This window comes from Sphaeramia orbicularis, chromosome 4 (genome assembly GCF_902148855.1).
Source record: "Sphaeramia orbicularis chromosome 4, fSphaOr1.1, whole genome shotgun sequence".
Lineage (NCBI taxonomy): Eukaryota > Metazoa > Chordata > Actinopteri > Kurtiformes > Apogonidae > Sphaeramia > Sphaeramia orbicularis.
The window spans coordinates 42170311-42196426 of NC_043960.1; the positions used below are offsets into that span (position 1 = coordinate 42170311).

The 26116-nt window shown below is 40.9% G+C and overlaps 2 protein-coding genes across 6 annotated transcripts in view; one reads left to right on the forward strand and one right to left on the reverse strand.

Annotated features, from left to right (window-relative positions):
- The window catches only part of ralgps2 (Ral GEF with PH domain and SH3 binding motif 2), an 80123-nt gene that overhangs the window by 37918 nt on the left and 16089 nt on the right, over nucleotides 1-26116 (forward strand). For all 3 annotated transcript variants that reach the window (XM_030131992.1, XM_030131991.1, XM_030131993.1), the window contains exons 7-9: nucleotides 2615-2704; nucleotides 2795-2887; nucleotides 4288-4414. In XM_030131992.1, the coding sequence (XP_029987852.1) occupies nucleotides 2615-2704; nucleotides 2795-2887; nucleotides 4288-4414 (310 nt within the window). The remainder of the gene's footprint in view (nucleotides 1-2614; nucleotides 2705-2794; nucleotides 2888-4287; nucleotides 4415-26116) is intronic.
- angptl1a (angiopoietin-like 1a) lies at nucleotides 7366-24888 on the reverse strand. 3 transcript variants are annotated; one of them, XM_030131995.1, is made up of 7 exons: nucleotides 24558-24888; nucleotides 16240-16318; nucleotides 14646-14904; nucleotides 13908-14528; nucleotides 11095-11288; nucleotides 9332-9602; nucleotides 7366-8488 (listed from the first exon to the last, which is right to left on the reverse strand). In XM_030131995.1, the coding sequence occupies exons 3-7, from the start codon at nucleotides 14833-14835 to the stop codon at nucleotides 8301-8303; spliced, it is 1464 nt and encodes a 487-aa protein (XP_029987855.1). In that variant the 5' UTR covers nucleotides 14836-14904; nucleotides 16240-16318; nucleotides 24558-24888; the 3' UTR covers nucleotides 7366-8300. The 3 variants fall into 3 exon arrangements, with proteins under 3 accessions (XP_029987855.1, XP_029987856.1, XP_029987854.1); XM_030131996.1 differs by lacking the exon at nucleotides 16240-16318 and having other exon boundaries at nucleotides 24607-24888; XM_030131994.1 differs by lacking the exon at nucleotides 16240-16318.

Here is a 26116-nt window from a genome sequence, read left to right on the forward strand (position 1 = left end):
ACTGTAGGCTCACCTACCTGCCTGAAAGAAGAGGGTGAGAAGTATTGCTTTGGGTGCAGTGCGTGCAGGATTTAGTGGTGTCTAGCTGTGAAATTACAGTGTATTCAAGAATATACTGCAGTTTCAATGGTGGATTATATATTCTCTCCACAACAGGAGACATGGAATCAGTGTAATGAGTAAAAACAGTTGACGAAGCCAGGGAAGAAATTATGATTCGTATTAGCGTAATATCTAAGGGGCAATAATAAATATAGATAAGGGCAGACTGTCACAGGTTGTCTTCTGTTTCAATAGTTTTGCCACTGGTTGTCGGTTTCAGTCAGCATTTTCCTTCCTTTTACTACCTGTATTTTTCCTTCTATGCTACATGAAGCAGCAAGGGCTGATGGGTAACACCCATTTGGTGGAACACTCTCTTTACACTTGCACTGTTGTTGCATCCTGTGGGTCACAACAATTGTGATTAGTTTGAAGAAACACATCAACAAGTCAGAGTTGTTCTTCATAGTCCAGAATGAATGGGTTCAGACAGATCAATAGCAAATGCTCGAAGAATGCTAAAAAAAAAGTGTCAAAAACTTAAGGATAAGGTTATGTAGAACTACAAAGGCAACTTCTTAAAGCCTACACACGATGGGATCCGACTGTCTTACTGCTGTTGGTTTTTTTTGTACTTGTGAATAGACAATTCCCTATCTTTGGCCACATCTTTAAATCCGTCCCATCCTGTTCTTCCCATTGTTAATAAATGAGGTGACCCACAGCTGTATCAGCATGTGGTTGGATCTATCTGCTTCTGCTTAGTTCTGATTATTGAAGCACTGGGGCCTTACAGCTCCATCTGGAGGCCTTGATACACTCATAAACACAGTTCCAAAGATGAGCTGCAGGACATAATATGGGGTTTGTAATGACAGAACCTTGTCTACACTGGCCCTCCATCCCCCGCCATCACATACACACACTTGTGGATGTACTGATGTGGAGCACTGCCATCAAACTTGTGTGAGATCACCATTCTGGTGTTCAGAGCAGTTAGGGGATACATGCTGTAATGAGTCCCACTGGTACTGTGAATTTGAGAGACATGCTTTGTCCAAATTGACCTCAGATATAAAGTCAGAGCCCTGAAGTAAAGCGATTTGAAACTGCAGCATGTACTGGACTGAAGTTTACAGTCACTAAAATGGCTAAATCTGCAGTGAACTGAAGTGGAAGGTAAGTGTGACAACATTTCCCTTTTTATCATCCAATTGGGAGCTGCTGCTTCCAGTAAGGGAACTGTTTCAGGGCAAAGATGTAATTAAAGTCCAAGCCAGTAGAGGTCAAGGTTCATCATCTATGTGTCTTAGTCCCCTCTGTCCATTTTCATCACTCGGTCATTATCTCTACAGACTGCTCTTTGTGAATAGTGAAAATTAAACACATATGGCTTTGTTTGCTTGAGATACCTTACCTGTATAAATTCCATGATGTTTGGTAGAGGGATGGCAAGAAGGTAAGAGAGGAGCTGGATGAATTTATTTCCTCACTCTGCAGCTCTTCACCACTTCCCTGAAATAAAAACAAGTCTTAAGGCTGGTTCCAGGAAAGAATCCTGCAGAGCCAGCTGTAGGTTAGCATTGTGTACATCAGGAATGTAGACATAGATACACATACCCACTCATACACACTGTTAATTTATAGATACAAAGAGCACACCCTGTGGTCTGCTGTATTTAGTGTTGGAGTGCTGACCACACTGGAAAAACCACGATTAAACACACACCAAAGCCCAACAGGACAGAGGAACTAGGAACTGTCACGGAGCAAAGATAGTAATTGAGAAACAGAGGGAAGGAAAAAAGTAAAAGCGCTGATGGTCAGTCGGCCTCAGACAGTCTTATCAGGACACAATGTGCAGACAGCTGTGGGCTTTGAAAACCCTCAGAGCCCCGCAGCGTTGAAGCTAACTTCCCCTCCCATTACCTCCTCTCTTCTCTCACTCTTCTTTTCCTCTTTCCATCGCCTCTCTCCCAAGAGCTTAAACACTGATTGATTCACTGACTTGTCTCTGTGTGTGTATGTGTAATCAGAACTTGGGTTTTCCAGTATTCTCCCTAAAGAGTCACATTTCCGACATCACTCTTAGTCTGGCCAAGTACTCTGAACATACACATGCACACGTCCACCTCCTCCTCCTCTCTCGCTTGACATATTAGGAGTTATTGTGTTTATCTGTTGTGTAATCAGTTGAAATCCAGTGGATTTTTCTCTGAAGCTCTTGTTTTCCTCTGGAGCTCATTTCTAATGGGCTCTAATGGAGCGTTCCCGTTTGCAGTCTGCCCTATGCTCCCCTTCTCTGCTAGATTCTGGTTTCAGCCAGAGTTGTCTCCACTGTCTGAAGGTCTTGGCTCTCTACTCAATGTCTGGAGATTTAACAAGGAAGGACTCCCTGTTTATCTTTCAACATACCTGAAATCCTTATTGCACTTTGAAGAATGTGACATATTCAATATAAAGTTTTCCGTTTCATCAATTTTGTGTTTTGCTCCCAATACTGCAGAGTTGGGCCTGCTTTCGGGGAGTTTTTAAGTCTTGCTTATTGTTGTAATCTGTGTGTTTTATCTAGACAAGTTTTTGGGTGGTTCGAGAGATCCTTCATGCGCAGACGTTGAAGATCAGGGCTGAGGTGCTGAGTCTTTACATTCGCACTGCCAAGGTACAGTCACACACTGCACAGTCTGACATAGTCATCATTTCTATATGATTGTTTGTACTCATCTGATATTTCCATTCATATCTTTTATAGAAATTGTGTGACATGAACAACCTCCATGCAGTCATGGCCGTGGTGTCAGGATTACAGAGTGCTCCCATCTTCAGACTTACCAAAACATGGGCGGTGAGTATTTAAAGCCCACTTTGAGACAAACTGAATTTATTATCACAGTGACATCAATAAACAGGGATGTTAAGGATTTGTACTGGAACACCAGATACAAAAGTTAATCAAAACTATCACACAACTGACAGTGTACTTGACATGAATGCAGGGAAACAAATACATTTAGAACACTGACACAAACTCCAGTCCCTGTGGACAGTATTACTAAACAAAATCAGACATTTCCTACTGTTGTAAGTCATGCCTCAGGGAAATGTCTAAGCATAATTCAGATCTCAGCACATCATGGGTAATGGGGACATTTTGAAGTCATTATTCAATTTATACCGGAAATCAAGTATCAGTGTCCGTCTTCCAAACGTGTGAAGGACAACCAAACTGTTTCAGTGTTTTCATTGGAATTGTAGAGCTTACATAATAGCATAATGATGCTCTGATGTAATGGTGGAAATTTCTCAGATCCGCTAAACCACAGAGGATTCTTTACCCAGTCGGGGAAGGCTGTTGCTGGACATGAAAAAATGCACCTGCCATGAAGACAGAGGGGCAGACCGGCACAAAAACACATTGGGGCATATGATCTTGACAGATTTTATTATGGCTTTCTGCCATTGTCACATTTCTTGTAGAATAGTGTCTTGGCAGTAGATGTGCTGGGCAGGTAATATTTAATAAAGTCTTCTTACCTACTAGATCTTAACTGAAGGGAGAAGTATATACACAGCATTAGCAACATTGCTATAGCATTAAAAGTAACACAAATCCAGTGATACTGTGGCTACGTCTACACTAATATGTCATTCTTTTAAAACATTTAACATTTGTCATGTTTAGAACTAGTGTCTACACTAAACACTCAAGTATTTTAAGATGCATAGGAAATGGAGTCATCAGGAAAAGGCTGCTGACCTGTTTTAGTCTGTAAACTCTGGGGGTATGTTGTATCTGGAAACAGAAACGGAGACTGTAAGAGACTATCATGCAGACACCAATGTTTTCTTGGGTCTTACACGTAAGTGTGTCTTTCCCTGTTAAGTTTTGCGCATGCAACTTGACTTTTTCTGGAAGAAAACAAGTCATCAGCCTTGACTACCAGCTATGAATTCAACACAATACAAGATAATGAATTACAGGCTATATTTGTTGTCTGTTTGCAGCTTGTTTTGCAGTTAAATTCTGCATTTTATTGTGATACTACTGACTATATCTACATGACTTCAGCTGTCAATTAAGCAGTATTTTAACACACTTTTAAAATAAACATATGCCAGTGTCCTGAACAATGACTGAAAAGACCTGTCTTCAAGTCAGCAGTTCATTTATATTGCCTGTTGTAGGTGTGTGTTTGGATTTATTGGTTTCACTTTACCACTTTTCTTTCCCTCTTTACCTCATAGTTACTGAGTCGGAAGGACAAGGCGACGTTTGATCGTCTTGACTACCTGATGTCCAAAGAAGACAACTATAAACGTCTGAGAGACTACATAAGCAGCCAGAGCATGGTCTCTTGTATACCATACCTAGGTAACATAACACACACATACACATACACACACTTACACGGACCACAGACACCAGGATGCTCTTACGTTCTCCCTGTCAAACCCTTATCTTTAGACTCATGTTGAAGGGCTGAAGGTTAATCTAATGAAAGGCATCTGGGCTTAAAGAAACCCACTGAAGGGTTTTGTTTTCCTCACTTCATTAACCCAGGAACCAGACTCTTTAGACTGTCAAGTTTTATCATCTGTTACCTTGCTGTTTTTCCCAATAAGCAGCTTGGCATCACAATAGCTTCCAGAGTTTGAAATCACACAGGTCCCTGCGTGAGATTAGTGAGGGAAACCACTCACCCTGATGTGAAACCATTGTGCATGTGGATGGTTTTGTTGTTGCACTGTTTGTTCTTGTTTTGACTTGATGATGACTGGATGACAAAAAATTCTTTGATTCCATGGATTTTTTTTTTTCTTATTTTATGACCATCCGGCTCGTATCATAGCTACTGCGGTGTGATTCAAACTTAGACAAAGTTTATAGAAACAAACAGAGACTTAAGCACAAACACAATGTACAAGAATCTGTTAGTAGTTAAAGAAACCTTTAGCCACCCATTTTCCCATCACACTCCGTCATGGAAGTTTTGAAGTAATAACAGACTGTGAGACAAATGCATAGCTAATGCTGTGAAATGGCACACATTACCCAGTTTGACTGTATGTCGTCATTGTGTGTGTAAATAAAAGGGAAATACTTTCCATTCGGTTACCATTTAAAGGATGAGGGGTCTTTTTTTTTTTTTTTTTTTGCTTTTGCTTTTTCTTTTCTTTGTTCGTGTTGTGTCTGGGAAAGCGAATGAGATGGTGTTTCCTTTCAGTTTTCGGTCCTGTGAGTGATGCATGAGGATGTGAGATGTGTAACCAGCTGGCTATCCCAGGGTTACGCTGAGCCAAGTTGGCACACAGGGGAGAAATCGCCACTCTCTTCTTCTCGGACATCCCCCTTGAACGTAAATCTACAAATTCCCCTGAGATTAAACGAAAATGAATGAGCTGAAGAATCAAAACCACAGCATTCGTTCCAGAGCATCACTCCCAGTGTAAGTGTTGGGTGTGTGTGTAATGACTATAAGATTGCTCTGGTGCGTTTCCCCTCTCTGGTCGAGGTGTAAATTGAATCTCAACCCACAGCAGAGGGTTAAAATTACCATGTGTGTTTTTTCTGTGTACAAAATATGCCACAAGAGATTAGATTTTTACACCGTGTATTTGTAACAGTTTTGTCATTTCTGTCTCACATTTCTCTGTCTTTGCTGTATTTGCGTCTTTGAGGGTGTGATGGTTATCTCTGGTGATAACAAGGTTGAAGAAAGAGCCCAGTGTCAGCCACACAGTCACCGTGCTTTAGTTTTTCCACAGTGATACATTTGTTCTAAATTGTGTGTGTGAGAGATTGTGTGAACCCTGACCTGCTATTACACCCTGGCAGACACAGCCCTCTCCTGTCTGTGCTCCCCACAGTACTGCCCTGTTATATGTTCAGATGAACCTGTTCCTGTTTTCAAGCTAATCATGTAAGAGACAAAGAGCCCACAGAAACGCATGGCTCCACCATGACAAAACACACATGATTTAAACTGTTCTGCTTTCACCTTGCCTAAACCATCCACGTAAGAGAAGGAGGTGCAGTCATTCATTAGTTTCTACACTAAGCTGGTTCAGATATGTTCTGTTGTGCTTCTAGAAAGGGTTTAACATTACACACACCCGTATAGTTACTAAAGTATCAAGAGAAACGTTGATTTAAGGCCTACAATGGTACCTGTTGTAAAGTTGCAGTAGTTAAAATGAAAACTGTCTCTCATAATACATGTGTGCAAAAGATGTAGCTGAAACATCGACTGAGACGGGTGTAAGAGAGTTGAGTGTCAGCCTAATCTGAGCGGCATATTACTGAGCAAGAGCTTATTAGTATTTATAATAGCACCAGTATAATTTAATGGTGCTTATTAAATAGATGCTGTGTCAGCATTTTCTCTGCAAAGGACCAGAAAGAGGCCCTAGGGTCCTTTCGGCTCCAACATGCTTTAGTTTTGTGAAAGTAGAGGGACATAAACAGCACCAGGGGTAAGATGCCCTGGGTGTCAAACAGAGAAGCCAAATGAGGCTCCTCTGTTTGTACATTTTTTTGAGCCTGTCATGTATTTATTGATTTCTGTGACTGCCAGTCTGACCGGTCTGATCTAACTTGGACTCTTGGACTGCATGGATGCACAGTATTTTATATATCTGACAGCAAGCCCACTTGCCAGTCTTGGTTGGCTCAATGTGTCTCGCAATAGTGTGAGCTTAAAAGAGTTTTGTGTGTGTGTGTTTGTGTTAGATTCCCATTTCTGTTCTGACTTACTGCTCCTCAGGGGGAGTGCTCCAGACGAGAACCATATTGTAGAGTATATGCACGTTTTTTAGGATAAGAAAAGCTTAACATTTTTATGTGGAAGGAATGTTACCCTCCTGTTCCCTGTATGTGTCTTACCTTTTATTACCACCACTGTTTCTCTGATTCTTCTTTTTAAAGTGTTCCTTGCTGAATGTTGTTTTTTGCCTTTAACTTGATTTAGTTCCCTTTGTTTCTGTTTTTTCCCCTGGCATTCCTTCTTTTTCTAAGGAGTACTTATCTCTGCCTTGTTCCTTCCAATACTCAGTGAATGTGATTTTTAAATACAACACAATGTGGTCATTTCTATTCTGCTCATTCTTTGTAATTATTGAATCCCTATAGCCTTTACTAGTCCATATTAAATCAGATCAGAGAAACTTAAATTATTTCCATCCATCCATTGTATCATGCAACAGGTCAGGGTTAATCATATAAAGTTTATAATCCTGATGGAAATATTCCATCGAAAAGGGGCTCAAACCACTCATTTTTCTGTCCTTCAGACAATAAGAGTGAGTTAAGAGTAAAAGACAATCCAACGTTTACAAAAGAGTTTAATTTGACTTGGATGAAAATTGGCAGTGCATATCCCCATCATCTAGTAAACTAGACACCACTGGACACTGGATTTGTGTGTGCATGTGTGTGTTCTGTTCATGTGTTTTAATGACTTTAATGGGATTAAAAAAAAAAAAAGATTAGAATTGTAAATTTCAGGGCTAAAATACAAAATGCCCCCAGACTACATTTTCCATAAATACACTGATAAATAACAGAGAATGGCAAGAGTGACAACATTGTGAACATTTGGCCTGAGTAGAATCACACCTCTTAAATTAACTTTCACAAATAAAGCCAAAGATATTTACATACCAAAGCCATCTCAGCCATTTGCACATTGGACAGCACATTGTTGCATGAGTTCATGTTCTTTGGGGGTCATAGAAGACCCCAGAAGTTAGTTTAACAAGGCCTGTCTTCCAGCCGTTTGGGTGTCCACTATTGTAATTGGCAACACAAATTTAAATTGGATCATTTTTCATGGACATTAGGCTAAACATCCCAGTACATCCCCCTGGAACGGGTATTGCTAAGTTCAACAAGTCGCCATTAGCTGCTCAGAAGAAATCTCATGTCTTTAGTAAATGACCATTTCCCTTTATTGCATACTGAGTTTCAACAAGAGTAAGTAAAACAGGACAGTTAAGACTTATACTGATTGGTCCCAGAGAGCTTGATGGGCTATTACTGTCCAGACTCAGGAGAGCAGTTACTTCAAGAGGCAATGCCATCAATCTCCATCTCAGTTAGTCGACTCCAGAGAGCCACTGTGCAGACTGTGGGAGTGTTTATTGTCTGGCCATAAACACATGCCACCGTCTCTTCCTTCGTAGTCATGGATTTATTGATGTGTAGATAATAATAAGGAAGGAGTGTGAGGATCCTCAGGAGGGATCCAGGGTCAGAGGTTTTAGTCGATCGGTCGGATCATCAGACGAACTGACTTGAGGGAATAGAAACCTCCTCCGTAATCCGCCCAGAAGATTCCATCCTGAAATTTGCTGCGGTAAACTCCCCCACTGTACCAAACACCATTCAGGTTGGTCTGGCCACAAGCGTTGTACCACCAGCCACCCTTATGGAAGTGGGCACAGTTACCTAGTGAAACAGGCACAACATCAGTGAAATAGAAAACAAAAGCATTCTGTTACATAACTGCTGGGAGAGAGAGTTCCAAACTCATGGTACTGACCAGATTGCTAAAATACTACTGAGTATCAAAAAATGCCTTGATGTTTGATGTGGTCAAATTTTTTGCTTATCTTATGGATTAATTGTTTGATTTATAAAAGGTCAGAAAATGGTGGAAAAAGTGACTCTCAAAGTAAAAGATGTCTTGAAATATCTTGGTTGGTCTACAACCTAGAATAATTCAGTTTAGTTCACAGAGAAGGAAAGGAGCTAGAAAATATTCATATTTTGTTTTAAAATTACATGTATTGCATATCAAAATATTCATTGAGTAATTTAATACTTGATAGCTAATTGATTAATCATTGAGGTTCTGGCCTAAATATAAAAGAGCAGAGATGAAGCTAAAATTAAACCACTTTGTAATAAATAGATATATATAATAATAATAATAATAATAATAATAATAATAATAATAATATATTTTTAAATTTTATTTTACCTTCATTTAACCAGGAAGTCACATTGAGATTAGGAATCTCTTTTGCAATGGAGACCTGACCAAAATAGCCGCCATACAAAGTCCAAACAACATGGTAAATAATAATAATTTAATGGTTAATAATATAATGGTTAATGGTTATATTTTTGTATAGTCAATGTATGAAAATGCAGAGGAACTCACTTGTACTGTAGCATATACTGTCATTTTCTTGTGGTTAAAATTAGAATTAAAAAGAACTAGAAGTACTCATACCAGTAGTACAAAGTAAAAATTAGTACTAATATATAGTCAGTACATGGCCTTACCAGAAAAGGCGTCCTTGTCTCGGTCTAGTGTGGTGAAGTGTTTGCCGTTGTGACTGCTGAAGGAGTCCCCTGCGTTGCCCTGGTAGGTGCCCAGCCTCAGGCGATAGCCCTCACTCTCAGACTCCAGACGGAAGCTGCTGTATTCGGCGTACACTTTCTTCCCCGTCCAGTCTTCCAGCTCTATCATCAGCTTATAGTCGCCCTGTTTTCCCAGGTTGTAGATGTTGTCGAGCCCCAGCCAGTGCTCACCATCAATGTTACCAAAGCCTCTCTGTAGGGGCGGGGGGGGGACAGTTTTAAGTTAAAATGCCATCCCACTGTAGTGCAGACCAACAAAGTGAAGACTTAATCTGAGTTACAGGACACTCTGATTTGGCCAACAGGTGATGTCTGTCTGAATAGAATAGAATAGAATGCCCTTAATTGTCATTATACTGAATGTATAACGAGATTGCAGAGCTTCTCCTGTTTCAGTGCAAACAGGTAATTACTGTAATTTCCGGTCAATAAGCCGCTACTATTTTCCACACACTGTGATCCCGCAGCTCTAAAATGATGCGGCTAATTTATGTTTTCTGGGCTAACGATCAATCCAGCTGACGAAGAAAGAAATAGAGCTGCTGCACGTAAGCTTGGCATCAATGAAGCGATGATGAGTTCTACAAGACAGTGCAGTTAGCTTTATATACAAATATGAAGATAAAAGGATAAAATTGAGAATATAAAAAAAAACATATTGCACAGGATGGTTGAATATATACAGAATAATCATAGTGCATAGGATGATTAATATTCACAGATGGATATATATATATTACATGTGGGAATGATTGTATTGCACGGGGTGAATGAATGTTGAGGTAGTATGTGTGAGGCAGCAGCAGCAGTGACAGTGATAGATATATTGCACTTTGTCCATTATATTGATGGCTATGGTCTTTACATGATTTTATTCTGCATGAGTGAAAATAAATCATCCAAAAATCCAAGCGGTAAAGCTCAGTGAAGGTAAGATGATTGCTTAACAGAACGCTGAGTTTAAAGGAGCCTAGCGATTGCAGTCATGTAAAAGGGGATGAAATCTGTTTCCTATTGAGATGATAATTCTTTAAGGTTGTGAGCTGCGGTTTCTCACTGAAAACGAATTTGCCAGATGGCAGGGGTTGTGGTGATTTGGCTCAGACTGGACAGAGTTGAATGCAGCCAATGAGTGCAAAGCTTCCTGTCACTGATCCAACTAGTGTCCAAGTATTGATTTCTAGATGTAATTTGGGACAGAGTGGAAATCTCACACCTTTTCATGGTTAACACAGAGAAAATGGAGGCCTTTTTCAGTCAACCTATGTATCCATGTGATTCTGTCTCTGTTTGGTCCTGGATCTCATGTCAATAGCAAAGGCTGAAGTGGGATTGAGGAGAATGAAGGGGTAATTTCCAGTAGGGTTGAGAAAAGAGCCCACCACCGCTCTCTGATTGCATTTATTTGTATGTGGATCCCTGGCTTGAGTTCTTGGCTCTAACTTCAGTGTGAGGAAATCCACAGTTAAGCTGTTTACACTGATGAGGGAAGTGCTGGCTTTGTGGCCCCAAAATGAACTGAGGGTCACTTAGGAAGAGCTGTGATTATGGTTAAGTCTTTGTGTAAAAGATATTTTGGCTGTTTGAATTAAACAATAATCTGATTTTTCTCATGGTTCACTTATCTTACTAAACCCTGCCATTTCCATCTTAAATTGTGTGTTTGTGAGAATCCCTGGACTCACCTTGTAGTTCTCCCAGTTCCGAAAGAAGTTAACAGAGCCGTCTCTCCTCCTTTGCAAAACCGTCCATCCTCCGTTGTCCAGACCATGTTCACACCAGGCTTGGATCAGCCGCTCACTGCCGTCTGCCCTCAGCAGATACATCCCACTGGTGGTGTGACCTGCCTGTCGCACCTGGTAACAGTCCTTAAAGGGACCTGGGGTTATGAGAATGAAGCAGAATGGAAGGAATCTGTGTCGGGGGTTATTTATATTATTTGACTAATTATGATACTCTTTCACCACATCAAAGTCACATTGCATCAGATCAACATCATATTGTAAAGGAATTTGTAGTATGGTATTCCTAATCCTCTTAAATTTATCTATCTTTCCATCATAAAAGACAAAAATAATAGTCCAAAGGGAAATAAAATGTTGAAATGAATTGTACTCACAAGTAAAAAGGTGTTACTATGGAACTTAACGGTATTATAGATTTATTAACTTTATTTTTGTTACTGAATCATGATTGTACTAAAAACTGCCTGTCCTGTTTTACAAACAAATCTTGTCCCCTTGACAACTATACCATGCTGTGTTACAAATTGACATTGATATGTGTGTGTTTTTTATCTCATATGCAAAAGTCATCATCATTATTCTGGAGGCTGCTGACAGCAAACAAGAGAAAAAAGGAGAAAGAACATAGACCCCATGTTTTGAGGGTATCATTGTGGTCACATTCTCTGGAAAACCAATTCTTTTTGCTGGGATCGTCCAAAGTTAAGCAAACATATCTGAGCTTAAGTCACTATATTAATATTCAAGAGGAATTGGCTTTCAAATGAAGCCATGCAGAGGCATTGCACCTAAAACTAAGGATGGTGATCTTAAACCCACACAAGGGAAACATTTTTCCTGTTTTCCCATGAGTGAACATATAAGTCAAAGTGGTATGAACCCAGGTATTGTGTGGGAGCCTCCAAGGACCAGCGGTCTACAGAAGATGGTTTTCTCAGCTGAGCGTACTGCTTCAGTTCAGATACCTCTAAAACAGTCCAGCGTAGGGCTATATTTCTGTCAGGACTTTAAATGTGTGTGTAAGTGTGTTTCAAATGAAGCAGTAATGGTTTTGAAATGGTCAAACTATACCATATTGTGCTTTTGGCCTTTTAGTGAGCAGGTTTTAAGTTTTATGTATTTCCCTGGTGGATTTAGATACACAGCTTAGTCCTAGAAAAGATAAATTAATCCGATATACTTCTAAGTGCTACTTTAATAGAAAGTAAAGGCGAAAAGTGAAGTACCTCCCAATTCACTGAACAGAGAAAGGTGATTATTCTTGTTAGAGCTAATGGATTCATTGCAGCACATTTATATCTAGACAATTTTCTTCACAATTAAATGATGAAACATAATTTTATGACGGCCACTATGGTAAAACTGATTCCATCCCAGGTTTTTTGTTATTTTCTTCATTTATTGCTGGGACTTGTCCAGATCTACAGCTTTGTTTCAGCCATTGTAGAAGAAGAAAAAAGCTAAGAGGCACTTTGATAAAGCAGGAGCTGTACACTGAATATATCAGCTGTAGTATGGGATATGCAGTCAGAGAGTTTGTACTTGAACTCTCAAGTCTGAAGAGGCATTATAATGCATTAGAGGTAGCAGGAGAATTATTATACACTGCTAAAAATAGCCATGAGAACACTTATTTCTCATAGTTTGAGCCCTTGCCACTTAGCATCCATAACCACATCCTCCATATCTTTACTTGCTTTTTGTGTCTCTGGAGGCCGTTTTAATATACCACACTTGCTGCTCTATTCATTAAACAACCAGGGCCATTATGCATTAAGTATGTTTATGCCCAAGGATACTAAGGAGCCAGGTTAGGGCAAACAGCAACACCGAAAACATCTTTAACCAGAGTTGAAAATGCATTTGACTAGAGGTTTTAGTATTAAATAGAACAGCAAATGCATGAAACATTCATTCCATGAACTTTCTTCAGTAAACATCAAAGAATATAAAAATGTACTGCAGGTATAGAGTATGTCATCATATCACCTTGTCACAAATCAAAAAGGCTTTTGTAAAAAATACAAACAACAAAAAAAATCTTCCTTCTGTCTGCGGGATGTTATGAGTGATTTTATCCTCTTCACATCTGGTTGCATAACCTCTGCCAGCGTTCCCCGCTGTAGTCAAACCACCAGTCAAAATACTGCGGCCCTGACTAATTTTTTCGGAGCCAGCATTAGCAGTACCCTTACAAATTGGTCTCATATTAAGGCTGATACTTCTCACATGTTGGAATTAGTCAATGTCTGCTATCTTTGTGAGAAAAATACTAATAAGTCTCATGATCCTTGATCATTTTCTTACTGTTATGTTCTGGGATTTTTTGTAGTGTGTTTGACAAGGCATTGTCTTTCCTTTTCTATGCATTACACCTATCTAGACTCACATATGCCTTGCATTAGACACTAAGTCATTTTAATGCTATTCAATGAGATTTCATCTACGTTCTACTAATTAATACACATGCTCAATGCAGGCTGCCAGTTCATAGGAATGTATGATTCCACTGCCTTTTTAGCAATGCCAAGGATGAGCCAACTGTGTGTTAGCAGTACCAGCTGTTGAATAAAATTAGTTATTTCAGTCAAGTAATTGTTTGCACAATTATGTAAATTAATTTAAATTATTGGTTAACTTGCTTGGCAGAGACAAAGTTATTTTTTTAAGCTTATTGAGCCCTACCTCTACCTCCTAAAACCTCAATGGATCCCTGAGTTGTTACGTTCCCCTGGTCCCCTGTTGGTACATACCGTCTGATGTGAGGGTTCCCTGTGGAGGAGGAGGCTCGATTCCAAATGGGCTTGCAGTAGGGGAGTCCATGCGAGATCCTCGGGGAAAGGCGCGATTGTTATTGACTCGCTGTATCTCATTGGTGAAACGACTGTTAACCGGTATATTCTGAGGCACCACCTGTACCAGAGGGGGTACAGCAGGGAGTTCACTGCGCCCCAGGGTCCGCAGACACTGCTCCTCCAGCGCACTGATGAGAATGGACTGATTGTTGACCACCCCGGCCATGTTGGCAAAACGGGCCTCCAATTCCTTGTACCTGGAAGCTAGTCGCATCATCTCCGAGGTCACGTTGAGGACACGGTTCTCCAGCTGGGCCAGCTCCAGAGAGTTGTCTCTCTTCCTGATGATCTCATGCAGCAGCTGCATATAGAGCTGGGTCACCCTGGAGTTCATGTTTCGGCTCTCTTTCCTTAGAAGCTTCATCTCATTCACCAAGTTACCATCCACATCCACCACCAGCTGCAGCGTCTCAATCTCACGCCGCTGTTTGTTGAGCACCTCCCGCACATCTGCAATGTCCATACGGGTCACTCTGTCCTTGTCTGGCTCAGGGCCCGTTGTGCTGGCACAAATTGGACCTGATGACAGACATGAATTATTAAGGAGGTTACATAGAAAAACATGACATCAAGACAGTTAAATCCATTGGAAATGAAGACGAAAGAGGTTTTACTAAAAGAAACTGTTTTTTGAACCTGTGATTCTCTGCTCGGGTACCAGGAAGGTATAGGAGCACTTTTTAGCGTCAGGGTCCTGAGGAGCTCTCTTCCTCCTGTGAAGAGAAGGCTCTTTGGTTCTTTGGATTTCCCTGGAACTCCTACAGTAACTTTGTTCCCAGACGGAGAGGCAGAGTAGGGTGCACAGGCTCCACATCAGCCCCTGCATCGCTGCTCGCTGGTTCAATGGATAGATGGACAGCTACTGGTGCTTTCTCCAAATCCCCCCCAGGCTTTGCTGAAAATACAAGACCATAGTAGTTAAGACTCAGAAACAGCCACTTCTTTGTCAGTGTATATAGATAGGGTGTTGACTATATGATTTTCCAGAGCAAAGGAAATTAGTACCATATGAGTTTTAATGAAAAAGTAATTGACATGTCCTCAAATAAATACACAGACAATCAGTAATTTTAATTTTGAGTTAGTTCACTCTGTGCAGTTGTAAGGCTTGTCAGGCCATTGTTTCATATTGGGTTGTTTGTGTGGAAAGATTGAAAGTAAAGTAAGAACAATTTTTTTTCTTTCCAGCCAACAGGATGAAGTCTGCTTTCTGTCTGATTTAGTTTCCCTGCTGACATACACCCCATTCCTCTGAGGTCTTGTTGGTTTTCCCCCCCCAGTAAGAGGTCTGATACGTTGCTGCTGGTGTGCTTTATCTGTCATACCTGCTTTGATGATTACTTTACACACATCTATTTTGGATGAGCGTATTCTAAATGATGGGGTTTTTTTATACAAAGGCGAGGTGAATCACTACCACCTCTATGTACATGAAATTCTATCAAGACGGGCATGAATGGTGATCTTTTCATACATTATGAAAGTGTTTCCAACTGCAGTATTATTAAGCCACTTCTGGACATGTCTAGAATATGCAGTAAGGTGAGGGTTGCACCCACCAGGATTCATTTATAAACCCAGTTAAACCATGTAGATTATATTTCACCAAACCTTACAGTGAGATCAAAATAAAGTTTAGGTTTGGGTCATTTCAGTTATTTCTTATGCATCAAAAGTTACGTTTAAACTTACACATTTTAAACTTTAAAATGTGTACTTTTTTTTAGATGGATTGTGCAAAATAATTAAGTCTCTGGAGATACCAGTTCAGCACAGAAAGTGTTATGGAGCTGAACAGAAAGACTGGACCACCATTGGACCGTGGACCACATTGGCCATATTCTTCCATGAATTCTGCCAAGTTTTGTTGTTTTTTTTTCTCAGAGGGAGAAAGTACAGTTTTTCTGTCAGACCGTCGTGAGCAGGCTAACTAAATTTTCACTAACAAGAAAACAGGGCAGCTAAAAGTTCAACGCCCGCCCACACTCTTTTACTCCAACAAGATCCTGAAAACATGCAAATGATTAATTAATTCACTATAAATTTGTAAACAATCATCTCTATGTTGATAAAACTTTATTCACTTTCAGTTTGACATTTAATTGAGCTGGGCGAGTGCTTCCCAGTCTACCCAGAAGCCCGTCAGTTAAGAAAGAAAACAAGTGTAGGAATTAGATCTTAAGTTTCAGTGAGAATTTTAGTCCTAGAATTGAACAAATGTGTCAATAACCTCCTTTCCTTTACTGCAGTGTCACCTATTTACAGCTCTTTCCTCAGTACACACGGACTTCATATTCCCATGCAGACTCCTGTAACACAGGATAAATACACTTATGGTTGAGCTCCCACTGCTATACATGGTTCCATACATATAACAGGAATGTTTAGTAGGCGATAATATTAGTGTTTCAGTTGAAAGACACACAGGATTGTGAAATGAAAGCATAAAATAATGTATGCTTTCTTTTCAGCCATGTCTAATTTAAGGAGTTGCCCCCGTTCTCCATCTCCCTGTTCTTATCCGTGCTGATTCCAGTTCTGTTTCTCATCAATGCATCAGCACAGCACATACACACTGCTCCCTTTAACACACTGGCCTTAGCCTATGCAAAGCTAAGGCTCTCTAGTCCGCTTAATCCACTTCTCCTCCTCTGTTCACATTTGGGCTTTGCTCAGTGCCACATCATTAAGTCTTTACCTCCACCCTGAAACTCAGGCCCCGTGTGTCTCCCTTATGACGCCACTGTGGTTCTTCAGGAATTCTGGCAATTCTGTCACTTGGAACAATGTCGAGAGGCGACAGCGTTATCCTGTAGCTAATATTGCAGATCAGTAGAGTGTGTGTGCAGACTTAATGCGATGTGGTGGCTTGTGTGTACGTCCATATGATTGAATACTGAGTGCACGGCTATCCGGAGACGTTATTCATTTTCATGGTCATGTGTTTTTCCAGCAGCCGGTGTCTATGACAGCGTTACCAGGTACTGTATCCTTGCTGACCTCAGTGAGAGCTGCTAATGGCTTTAGCAGCAGCATCAGTGGGATCAGCCCTCGAGTGCGTCTTCACATCCAAAGTATGAGCGTCTGTCTGCTTTTTCTGTGAGCCTCAAAGATTATTCAGCATTATCGTCCAGTCCTGCTTGAAAACCCCCTTCAGAAAAACTTGGAGGTGGGGGTGGAGGGGGTTATGATTACATCAGGCAACTTTACAGCTCATCCATCAGCTGCCACTTCTTTCATTTTTCCATCTCTGCCTTCTCAGTGTCCTTCATTCCCTCTCGTCTTTCCGTTTCCTGTCTATTTCAGCCCCATTTTTCCTTTTGGGTGGTGGTTCTAAGTATGAGGGGCCTAGTCTCTTTTCATGGAACCACAGCAGATCAAAGACATTCCAGGGAACATGGAGAGGTCACCAGTGTGTCGTGAAGGTACAAGGTTTTACAGTGTTTCCTCAGAACAAGCAGAGCGGCTCCTTTTTTTTCTTCCTCAACAAACCGAAACCAAATACTGCGAAAGGCCCGGGAATATGGAGGCTATTGAGCAGAAAACATAAAGTGCTCACCTGTGGGAGAACATTTTTTACATTTGCGAATGTGCCTCGACATAGTTTTTTGTTGGAGGAAAAAATCTGTCCACTCAGTCAGTTTACATACATTGTATTTATAAAGCCTATGTTATAGCGATTACATTTACATTACATTCATCACCATCACGTCCCTATGCGGTAAATGTCAATTTCATGTATCATTTCAGTACAGCTTTTAAAATAGTTGCAGCCCTACAAACAGATTCAACAGATGGAAGAGGCCATTACGCCGATGACAGCTAATGTTGATGCTTTGTCTAGTTTCCAAGCATTAATATCGGTTTAGAGATGCTACAGAGACAGAACAGGCAAAGTACAGGTGACAGGCTGTACAGGGTGAGCAAATCACAGAGATTTAAGGATAGCACAGACCATAGGGGTTTTTAAAAATGGAGATAAATAGGACTGGAGGTGGGTCACCGTTCCATCCCAGCATCCTGAAGAGAGTCCTGACACCATACTCCCATTCCTATATATTTCTCTAACATGTCAGATTTCACCCTTTCCCCTTGTTGTTTCTTATACCTCATTTTCCTCATATCACTCTCCTTTTTTCCCTCTTCATGATTTTTAGGCTATCACTAAATCATTTAGACAGGAGATAGCACAGAACTATGAGATTAATGGGCTGTAAGTCAAGCTAATGTGATAAAAGAAAGAACCCCTTTTTCCATATCCACTTAATATGGGTAGAACTCGCCAAATTTATGTTGGCTTAGTCCTGCTGTTAAACTGGTGATGGCTTTGCATGGAACAAAAGGTTTTTGCTGAGGACCGTATTTTGGCCACAGTGTGAGCTTCATATGTCTTCCTAAGTGCGCTGCTGGGTCCTCACCCCACTAATAGTTATTAATAATCGAGAGACATATGCCACTTTTTAATTGTCCTCACTCCCCACTGTTTGCCTCCGTTTGTTTTGATAAAATGATAATTTCACAACTGTAATGAGAGCAGCCCTGGGACACATTCTTTAACCTTCTTCCTTTGTCCTTCTAACTAAACACTGAATAGTTTGCCAGGAATTATTTTCATCGAACAAGACACAATACTTTCACTGTTTTGATGGTTGGAGCAACTTTAAAATAGCTGTTCTGCTTCTGCTGATCTGTTCAGACCGTTAACTGTTTCATTAGAGTCCTCGTCTGAAACTGTAGCGCTCCATGCAGGTGTTGACCTCAGCAGAAGGTTTGGTTGTTTCATCTAATAAACAACTAATCTGGATTTATTTACTTTTATTTGTATTTTCCTACAAATCCACTGTACTGTGGGCCATACTGTCAGCCCTTCACTATTGCATATACTCTCCCTTGTTGCCTTGATAATGTCCACAGCTGAATGGCTTTTTCAGTTTGCTTTAATTACGTCAGCTCCCTGCACACCTCCTCTGTGAAAGACTGTTTTTTGTCGGACTTTGTGGGCACTGATATTGCACATTAATGGTTGTTCCTGCATGTAGGAGTAAATAATTCTGCATGCCCTAAGAGGGGAAATGACCAGAGAACTCATTAAGGAGGACAGATGCTAATGCTACCACTAGACAGGAAAATTATGTTTTGCCTCATTAGGTAACAGTGTAATGAATGTTGGCTTTTACCTTAGAGAGACAGGCATATGTCATACTCGTGGCCTCAGGTTACTCTGCATTTGCCAGAAGCTGTCTTTGAACACGAGCCCAATTTTGTGATGAGGTCCAAAATAAACAGATTAATATACCACACAAACTGCTGCCATGGAGAAGTGAATGGATCCAGTCAGGTAGAGACAAGGATTGAATCAGATAAATCCAGTTGTCGTCAGATTTACCATCCTTATGTGTGTTTTCATAACAAGAAAATACTTCACAGCTAGTCTGTGAAAGCGGTAGCACAAATTGGCTGAAAAAGGTGCTAAACAAGTGTGAGTCTGTTGATATGATCTGCTAATGTATTTAGTAGTGTGTGTGGGACCGTTCATGGTAACGAGGATGAGCCAGAGACAGGGAGAGGTGTAAAATGTGGATTGAGACGGTGTTACTGCCAGGAGTATCTTTTGACCGTTTTGTGTGGGTTTCATAGAACCCGGTTGCAGCATGTCTCTTGCTGTGATTTACCAATTGCGATGTGTCAGTTTGTTGCCTGATGGATTACAGTTCAAGAAGTGGGGGGAGAAAAAAGACTTGGACAAAATATATTTATGTTTTCTTAGCCAATGTATTTCCCAGCCTTAAAATCCCTAGCTTCCAGTCTCCCATCTGGCCCTCAGACTTTCCCACAGCAAGTCCAATATGCCCCGAAACACACCAACACATCCATCACCGGTCAGAACTAAGAGCCAGAGAGGAGAGTAAAGAAAACAAAAATGGAGATGAGCACAGGACAGCAGAAGATTTGGAGGCGAGGAACCGAGCATCAATAAACGCAGCACTGTTTAACACGATAACATGGAGCTCAGCCAGTCCTGCTGTTAGAGCGCAGCCAGGGACGCACTTCCTTCCTGTCTTTCATCTATACAAGATGTCATCAGCCACTGTTGTGTCCGTGAAGCTGAGTTACGTGAATTATGAAGAAGGTTTAAAGGCTGAAATCAGAAGACGTAAAAATCAGTGGGCACAAAAAGCACAGTGTGATGCTGTTATCGAGGACAGGGGCTGTAAAGGTGAACACAGCATGTAAAGGAAAGTCATAAAAAGCAGACATTTGAAACAATTAAGAACAATAAGAGGAGAATCCATGTATACTGAAACCAGCACTATAAAAACCAGGAAATCTCATTAAAGCCTCATCAAGAAAATTAAAGAAATCTTGATGATGATTAACTACTGCTACTACAACGGAAAGAAAATAGTTTTATATTTGTAATTGTATTCTGTTCATTAAAAGCAGATGAAAATGGTAGAATAGAAATTTCTCTGTAGGCAAGACTTGATCTGGTCCTTCCCTTTCCTCTGTGGTTAAAAATGAATCGATTCAATTCAGTACTTTATTGTCATTGTATAAAAAACGAGATAGTGATTCAAGCATCTTTCAAGCAGGCATAGCAAAGCAAATATAAAAGCAAAAGTAAAGTGCAATGAACTAGCATCAAAAAACATAAGGACAATGAATGTAAATGAATGATGAGGAGGGAAAACAAAGACATGTTGAGATTAAGGCGTTTGGGAGATAAGGGCCCGCCCTCATGGTTTCTTTCCTACCGACTGGTCTAGCTTCATGATGCGTATTATTAAAGAGTGAGCCCCCCAAACCCCTGAGGCCCCCGTGGCCCCCATCTGTTTTCCCCTCTTCTGTAGTGAAACTCTAAACATGTGGGCTGATGTTGGGGTCAGAGGTCTCCATATGAGGTTCCTCTGTGAGTGTGCAGGATTAGGGTGCAGCCCCACCCTTCCTCTACACCCCCCCCACCTCCCCTCACATCAGACCCAGAAATCAATCGGCCTTTGTGGAAAAAGCGGTGCTCAAGCTTCCTCTTTTACACGCCACACACAAACACAAATGCCCAAACACACCGTTGTTGCGCTTGGGGTGTCCGCAGTTTGCACTGGGCCTTCTCTCTTTTATGTGTCTGTCATACCTTGTCAAGATAAGGAACCCTTAACTCCCCCAACACTCTCTTCAATCACTTCATGACTCATCCCCTCACCTCCTCCGTGCCTAGAATAAATACACAGCTGGCCCCTCGTCATCTAAACCTCCTTTTTCTGCACTTAACATAATATCAATATTTAGCAGTAGCAGTTGACATCATCGCAAACCAGAGTTGACCCCAGTAGGTGCATTATTACCTAAGCTGGTGGATCAGATGCACATTTGGCTATTCAGGTGAGTTTTCCCCTCATACTGAATTAACCTTAAAGTTGACTCTGCTTTGAAGAAACCCCTGCTGCCTCTCCAGGGTTCAATCACAAGGACAGAACTGGAGGAGGATCAGGTGAAAGAGGAGAGCCAGGAAGGATGAGCAATTAGTATGTTTATGGTGTTTGTTTGGCAGGATGGTGTGGATTTGCAATAGAACTAGTAGCTACTCTGATTCTTTCTTGGTGTTTATTTTCTCCTCCGGGTCACCCTCACCTTAAACCCGTACCTCTGGCTGCACATGCTTTCTATTAGTAGAATCAACATGGAAGAACGCACACACGCTCATACACAACATACACACTTGCTGCTCACTGGCTCAACGTACTTAATACTTTTCTCGTCTGTTTGGCTTGACCTTCTGGATGCCCTCCTCCAACCTATGGTGACCTGTCCACTCAACTGTGTCCAAGCTCTCATTAGGAGGATTCTCACTGAGTTTCACCCTGCTGTTATAAACAAGACCTTTCTTTGAAATTTGCCTTTTCTTTTTCTCCTTGGCGTTTCATTTTTACAAATTTAACTCTACAGACAGTTATGTATGTTCAGGGTGTCTTATGTTCTAATCTTATTTTCTAGTATAAATTTGATTGGACTGTAAAGTTTACATAACTTTTATGAAGTTTCATTTACTTCAGTCTAACAAAAGGGTTTTTTTTGGGGGGGGGGGGGGGGGGGACGTATTAATTGTACAGTGACAGAATTAATTTATGAAATCAGCACGAAACTTATCACTAACACTAGCACAGCCTGCTCTGCGGGCCAACTCATGAAAAAAATATTAAGGAAGAAAGCCAGTTCTTGAAGTAGAAGGATTAAGTTTTTTCTGTCCTGTTTATCTAATGTGCTAAATGAAAGTTCAGTGAGATTGAAAGGTGTAATCATACATGTGAATAAATAATTTTACATTACACATAATACATACCAGGACTGTGGTTTTCCTGTATTTATTGCCACTGTGGATGTGAAAAATGTGTGTAATTGTTTTCATAATGACTTTAAAAATGGTCTGAAATTCTACAGTTTAGTTTGTTAAATCTTGCAGAAGGCCTGCATGTGGCTACAGATTTTATTTGAGTTGAAGAGGTCATTTTTTCTAGGTTTGCTGTGGTTGGATTTAGGCACATGTGGTCGGCATAGTGCTGTCTGTATGGAGGGGGTTCCTGTATGTCTTATCTGTGTGACTGCTTTCTATAAGTGGCTCTGTTTGACCGATAAGATCAGCTCAGTTGTCCACAGACATCTGTGTCTGTGAAGAGTCGACATACAGCCTGGGGTTAAACTGTAAGATGTGACTGGCCACATGCCCATCGCCCCAAAACCGCAGTTAGTTGGTGCCGGCTGAGTGAGCCATCAATCTCCTGCTGGGTTACAACATAGTCTGTGACGGGACAGCTGGGGGAGGGCAGCGTTTAACTGGCTCTGACAGCCGTCCACGCACTACCTGATCACTATTTATAGGCTTGTCCAAGGGGTTTTAAAAACTTTAAATAGGAGCGACATCAAACAGATTTTCTATAGGGATTTATCGTCTGGGGTGAGGGTTAAGAGAACGGTTCGTTTATGTCCGGGTTAGTGGTAATGACCCAGAGAAAAGGTTTCTTGCGGACCTGTCACCATATGCCTGAGTTTCAGGTGAACTCAAAGGCCAAATACTGCCGCTCCAGCACAGAATGTTCTGGATATTCCTCAGACAGCTGCTCCTTTCTCCTCTTAACATTCTCTTCTTTTTGTGACTGAATTATTGATTTTATGATTTATCACTTTTTTGAAAAACGAGCAAGCTCATGAAATGTTTTCTTAGACTTTTGCCAGTTCCTCATTTTCCTTCTTGCTTTTTGAAGGTCTTTGTGCATGTGCGTGTGTGTGTGTGTGTGAATGACTTGTACGGTCGTCCTTCTCGCAGTCGTTTACAGCTTTCACAGATGTGGCTTTGTAGCGAACAGAATAGTTTCCACAGATCCAACCAGCACACCAGGATGTAAGTGAAAACATTTGAAGATAATTGAGACTTGGTGATATGGAAGTGCACCAGATTGATGTTGTTAGTGTTCAAAGCCTTCGCTGTGACGGCAAGGTTGTGACTGAAGCGTGTTCTGTCCATGGAATATATTTGATAGAGGATGTGGTTAGGGTTGGATTATGTTGTATCATTTAGCTTTTTTTTCTCTATTAAGCCTGTGAATAGGGTTGATGTCCTCTCTGAAACAGTTTGTTCTCTTCAAAGAAACAACAAACTACAATACATTTTGTGTTTATCTCCGTATAAGATCTCATGAACTCCGCATGAGACATGGGGCATGTGCTAAGAGACATGTCAGCACCTCATTAGGACCGATATTATTGATCTAACCCTCATTCCACCAGGTTAACTCAGCTCCATCCCTGCACACCCTGTCAGATGGTGCTCTATTAGGAAACCAAAAGCCAAGAAAAATATACAAGGCTGGCTCCAGATCTCAAATCTCTCCATCTGATCAGATCAGTCTCCCCTCGAGTGTTTTGCTGGAATGCTCAGCTCGGCTCTGATGTTGTCCTACTTTTCTCCCTTGTCACTTTTTTCCCTTTATGTATTTAGCTTTCTCTTTCACTGCAGGTAGGGTGTACAGTTCTTTTTAGATCAAGTATAAAAGTTGTTTTGGCTTATTTTTTCTTAGATACAAATAGTAGAAAAAGTCAAATGTCAATCACTGAATAATAGTTTATATACGAGTGAGTGAGTTTTATATTGTGCTGTTATGCTTCCAGATTGTAGCCTGCACAGTGAAAAAAACAAAATGATCAGACCAAATGTCATTCTATACACCACTCATACCCAACCTGAACTCATATCTTCCACATGTGTTCAGCTGCAAACACTCTATACCGTCCTCAGCATGCTGTTCGTAGTATATCACTATCCAGCCTTTGGACACAGAGGAAAGCCAAAGAGGCATTGCTAAATGTTTCTGTCTGCAGACGGAGCCTCCAGTCACGAAACGTCCTAACCTCTCCAACCTCTCAGCCAGAGTCCTCGCAGCTGCTCAGACACACACTTATACATACGCACACACATGCAGTCTTGCAGAAGCACACACACAACACATACAGTCTGAAAAGTAATTGGGAAACAAGTTGAACTGAGGCAACATTTACCTTTTAGTTACCAGTGGTGGGGGTGTGTTTCCTGCAGTTATAGTTTCACCTGTGTATGTACTGTGTCTTCCCAGACCGGCAGTGCTCAGGACTCATCTCTCTGGTCTCTTTCTCCAAGTCTTTTGCCTCCACTCTGAGGTACTGTCCTTTTCCCACCAACTCTCCACTCTGTCCCGCAGCCAGAAGTCAGCACTATGAAGTCTTCTGTCGAGGCCTAAGTCCCAGTGATGTGCTCCTTCTGTCCGTGGACTCGGCTGCCCTAGGGCTCAGGCTGGGGCATGGTTCAAAAGCCGGCCACTTGAACAGACTGAGCTCTGACAACTGATGCCTTGAGTTTTTCACAAAGGATGGGGAGGTTAGGGGAGGGAGGGAGGGAAATGAGGACGAGAGGGGAGGAGAAGGGGGATGAGGGTGTGGAGTTGGAGATTGCTGAGGGGTTTTTTTCTTCTGTTTTTTTGGAGTGGCCCAGCCTACCTCTGATGTCACTCTGATGGAAAAAAAAAACAGAAGAAGAGAATAACAGGACTGCCTCATTAAGTTTCCCAACAATGGCCTCAGAGAAGAAGAGTAAAGGTGGCCTGTTTGGACTGAGGATTGTTTGTTGCTGAGTGGAGTGCACACCCATCTAATTTTAACCCATTCTTCTGTAATTTCTTTGATCAGGTTCCTGGTAGTGGCCCTTAATCCTCTGTTTCCTTGCCTTCTCCTTTTGCAACAGTAAGAACTGATTGTAATGCTGCTGAGCTTTCTGAGCAGCTTCCTGTTGAGCTTTAGCAGAGTATGAGAGGGCAGACAGAGGACACAGATAGACAGATGTAATTTGTGGTGTGATTGCTACTAAATCTTTGCTCCAGGTGTGGTTGAACTTGTATGGGACTCTTCAGTCACTTTACATGCTACTTATCATCATGTTATTTATTAAAATATCTCAAGGTGTGACACGCTCAAGGTCAAGGACATTGTTATTGGCAGCAGTTGTTCACTTTTTCACCACGTTTAATTTCATAGGATATTACCAACAGATTGGAGAACTGCTGAACTAAACATTTAAGTGATTAATCTGAATTGATTATTCTCAACTTGATATGCCTAACACAAATGATGAGATATAAGATAAAAACCTTAATACAGTGTCAGTGTTTACTTATAACACCATACAGTGTACTGTTTGTCTACACTGTTGCCCATAAATGTTAATATTTTTAATATATCAATAATAATTGTGTGTGTTTATTAATTAATTGATTAATTCATTTATTTTTTACCTCCTCTCATGAAGTGATTTTGACATTGTAATTTCTTCTTGATAGATAAAGTATAACTGGAACTCAGTGGGTAATCATTGCATACTGATTCTGCAAGAACTCAGTTTGAAATGATTGCATGTGTGTGTAAATAATACCACACATATGAATAAAAAGAAGAGTGTGTCCTGAAAACAAAATTATTTCAACTTTATGGACAACAGTGTGGATAAAAGCAAAAATGTATTCATCACCCTTGCCCTTCAGAAATGATTTCCGTTCCCAAGAAACTTGATAGATGCATTGATGGTCATT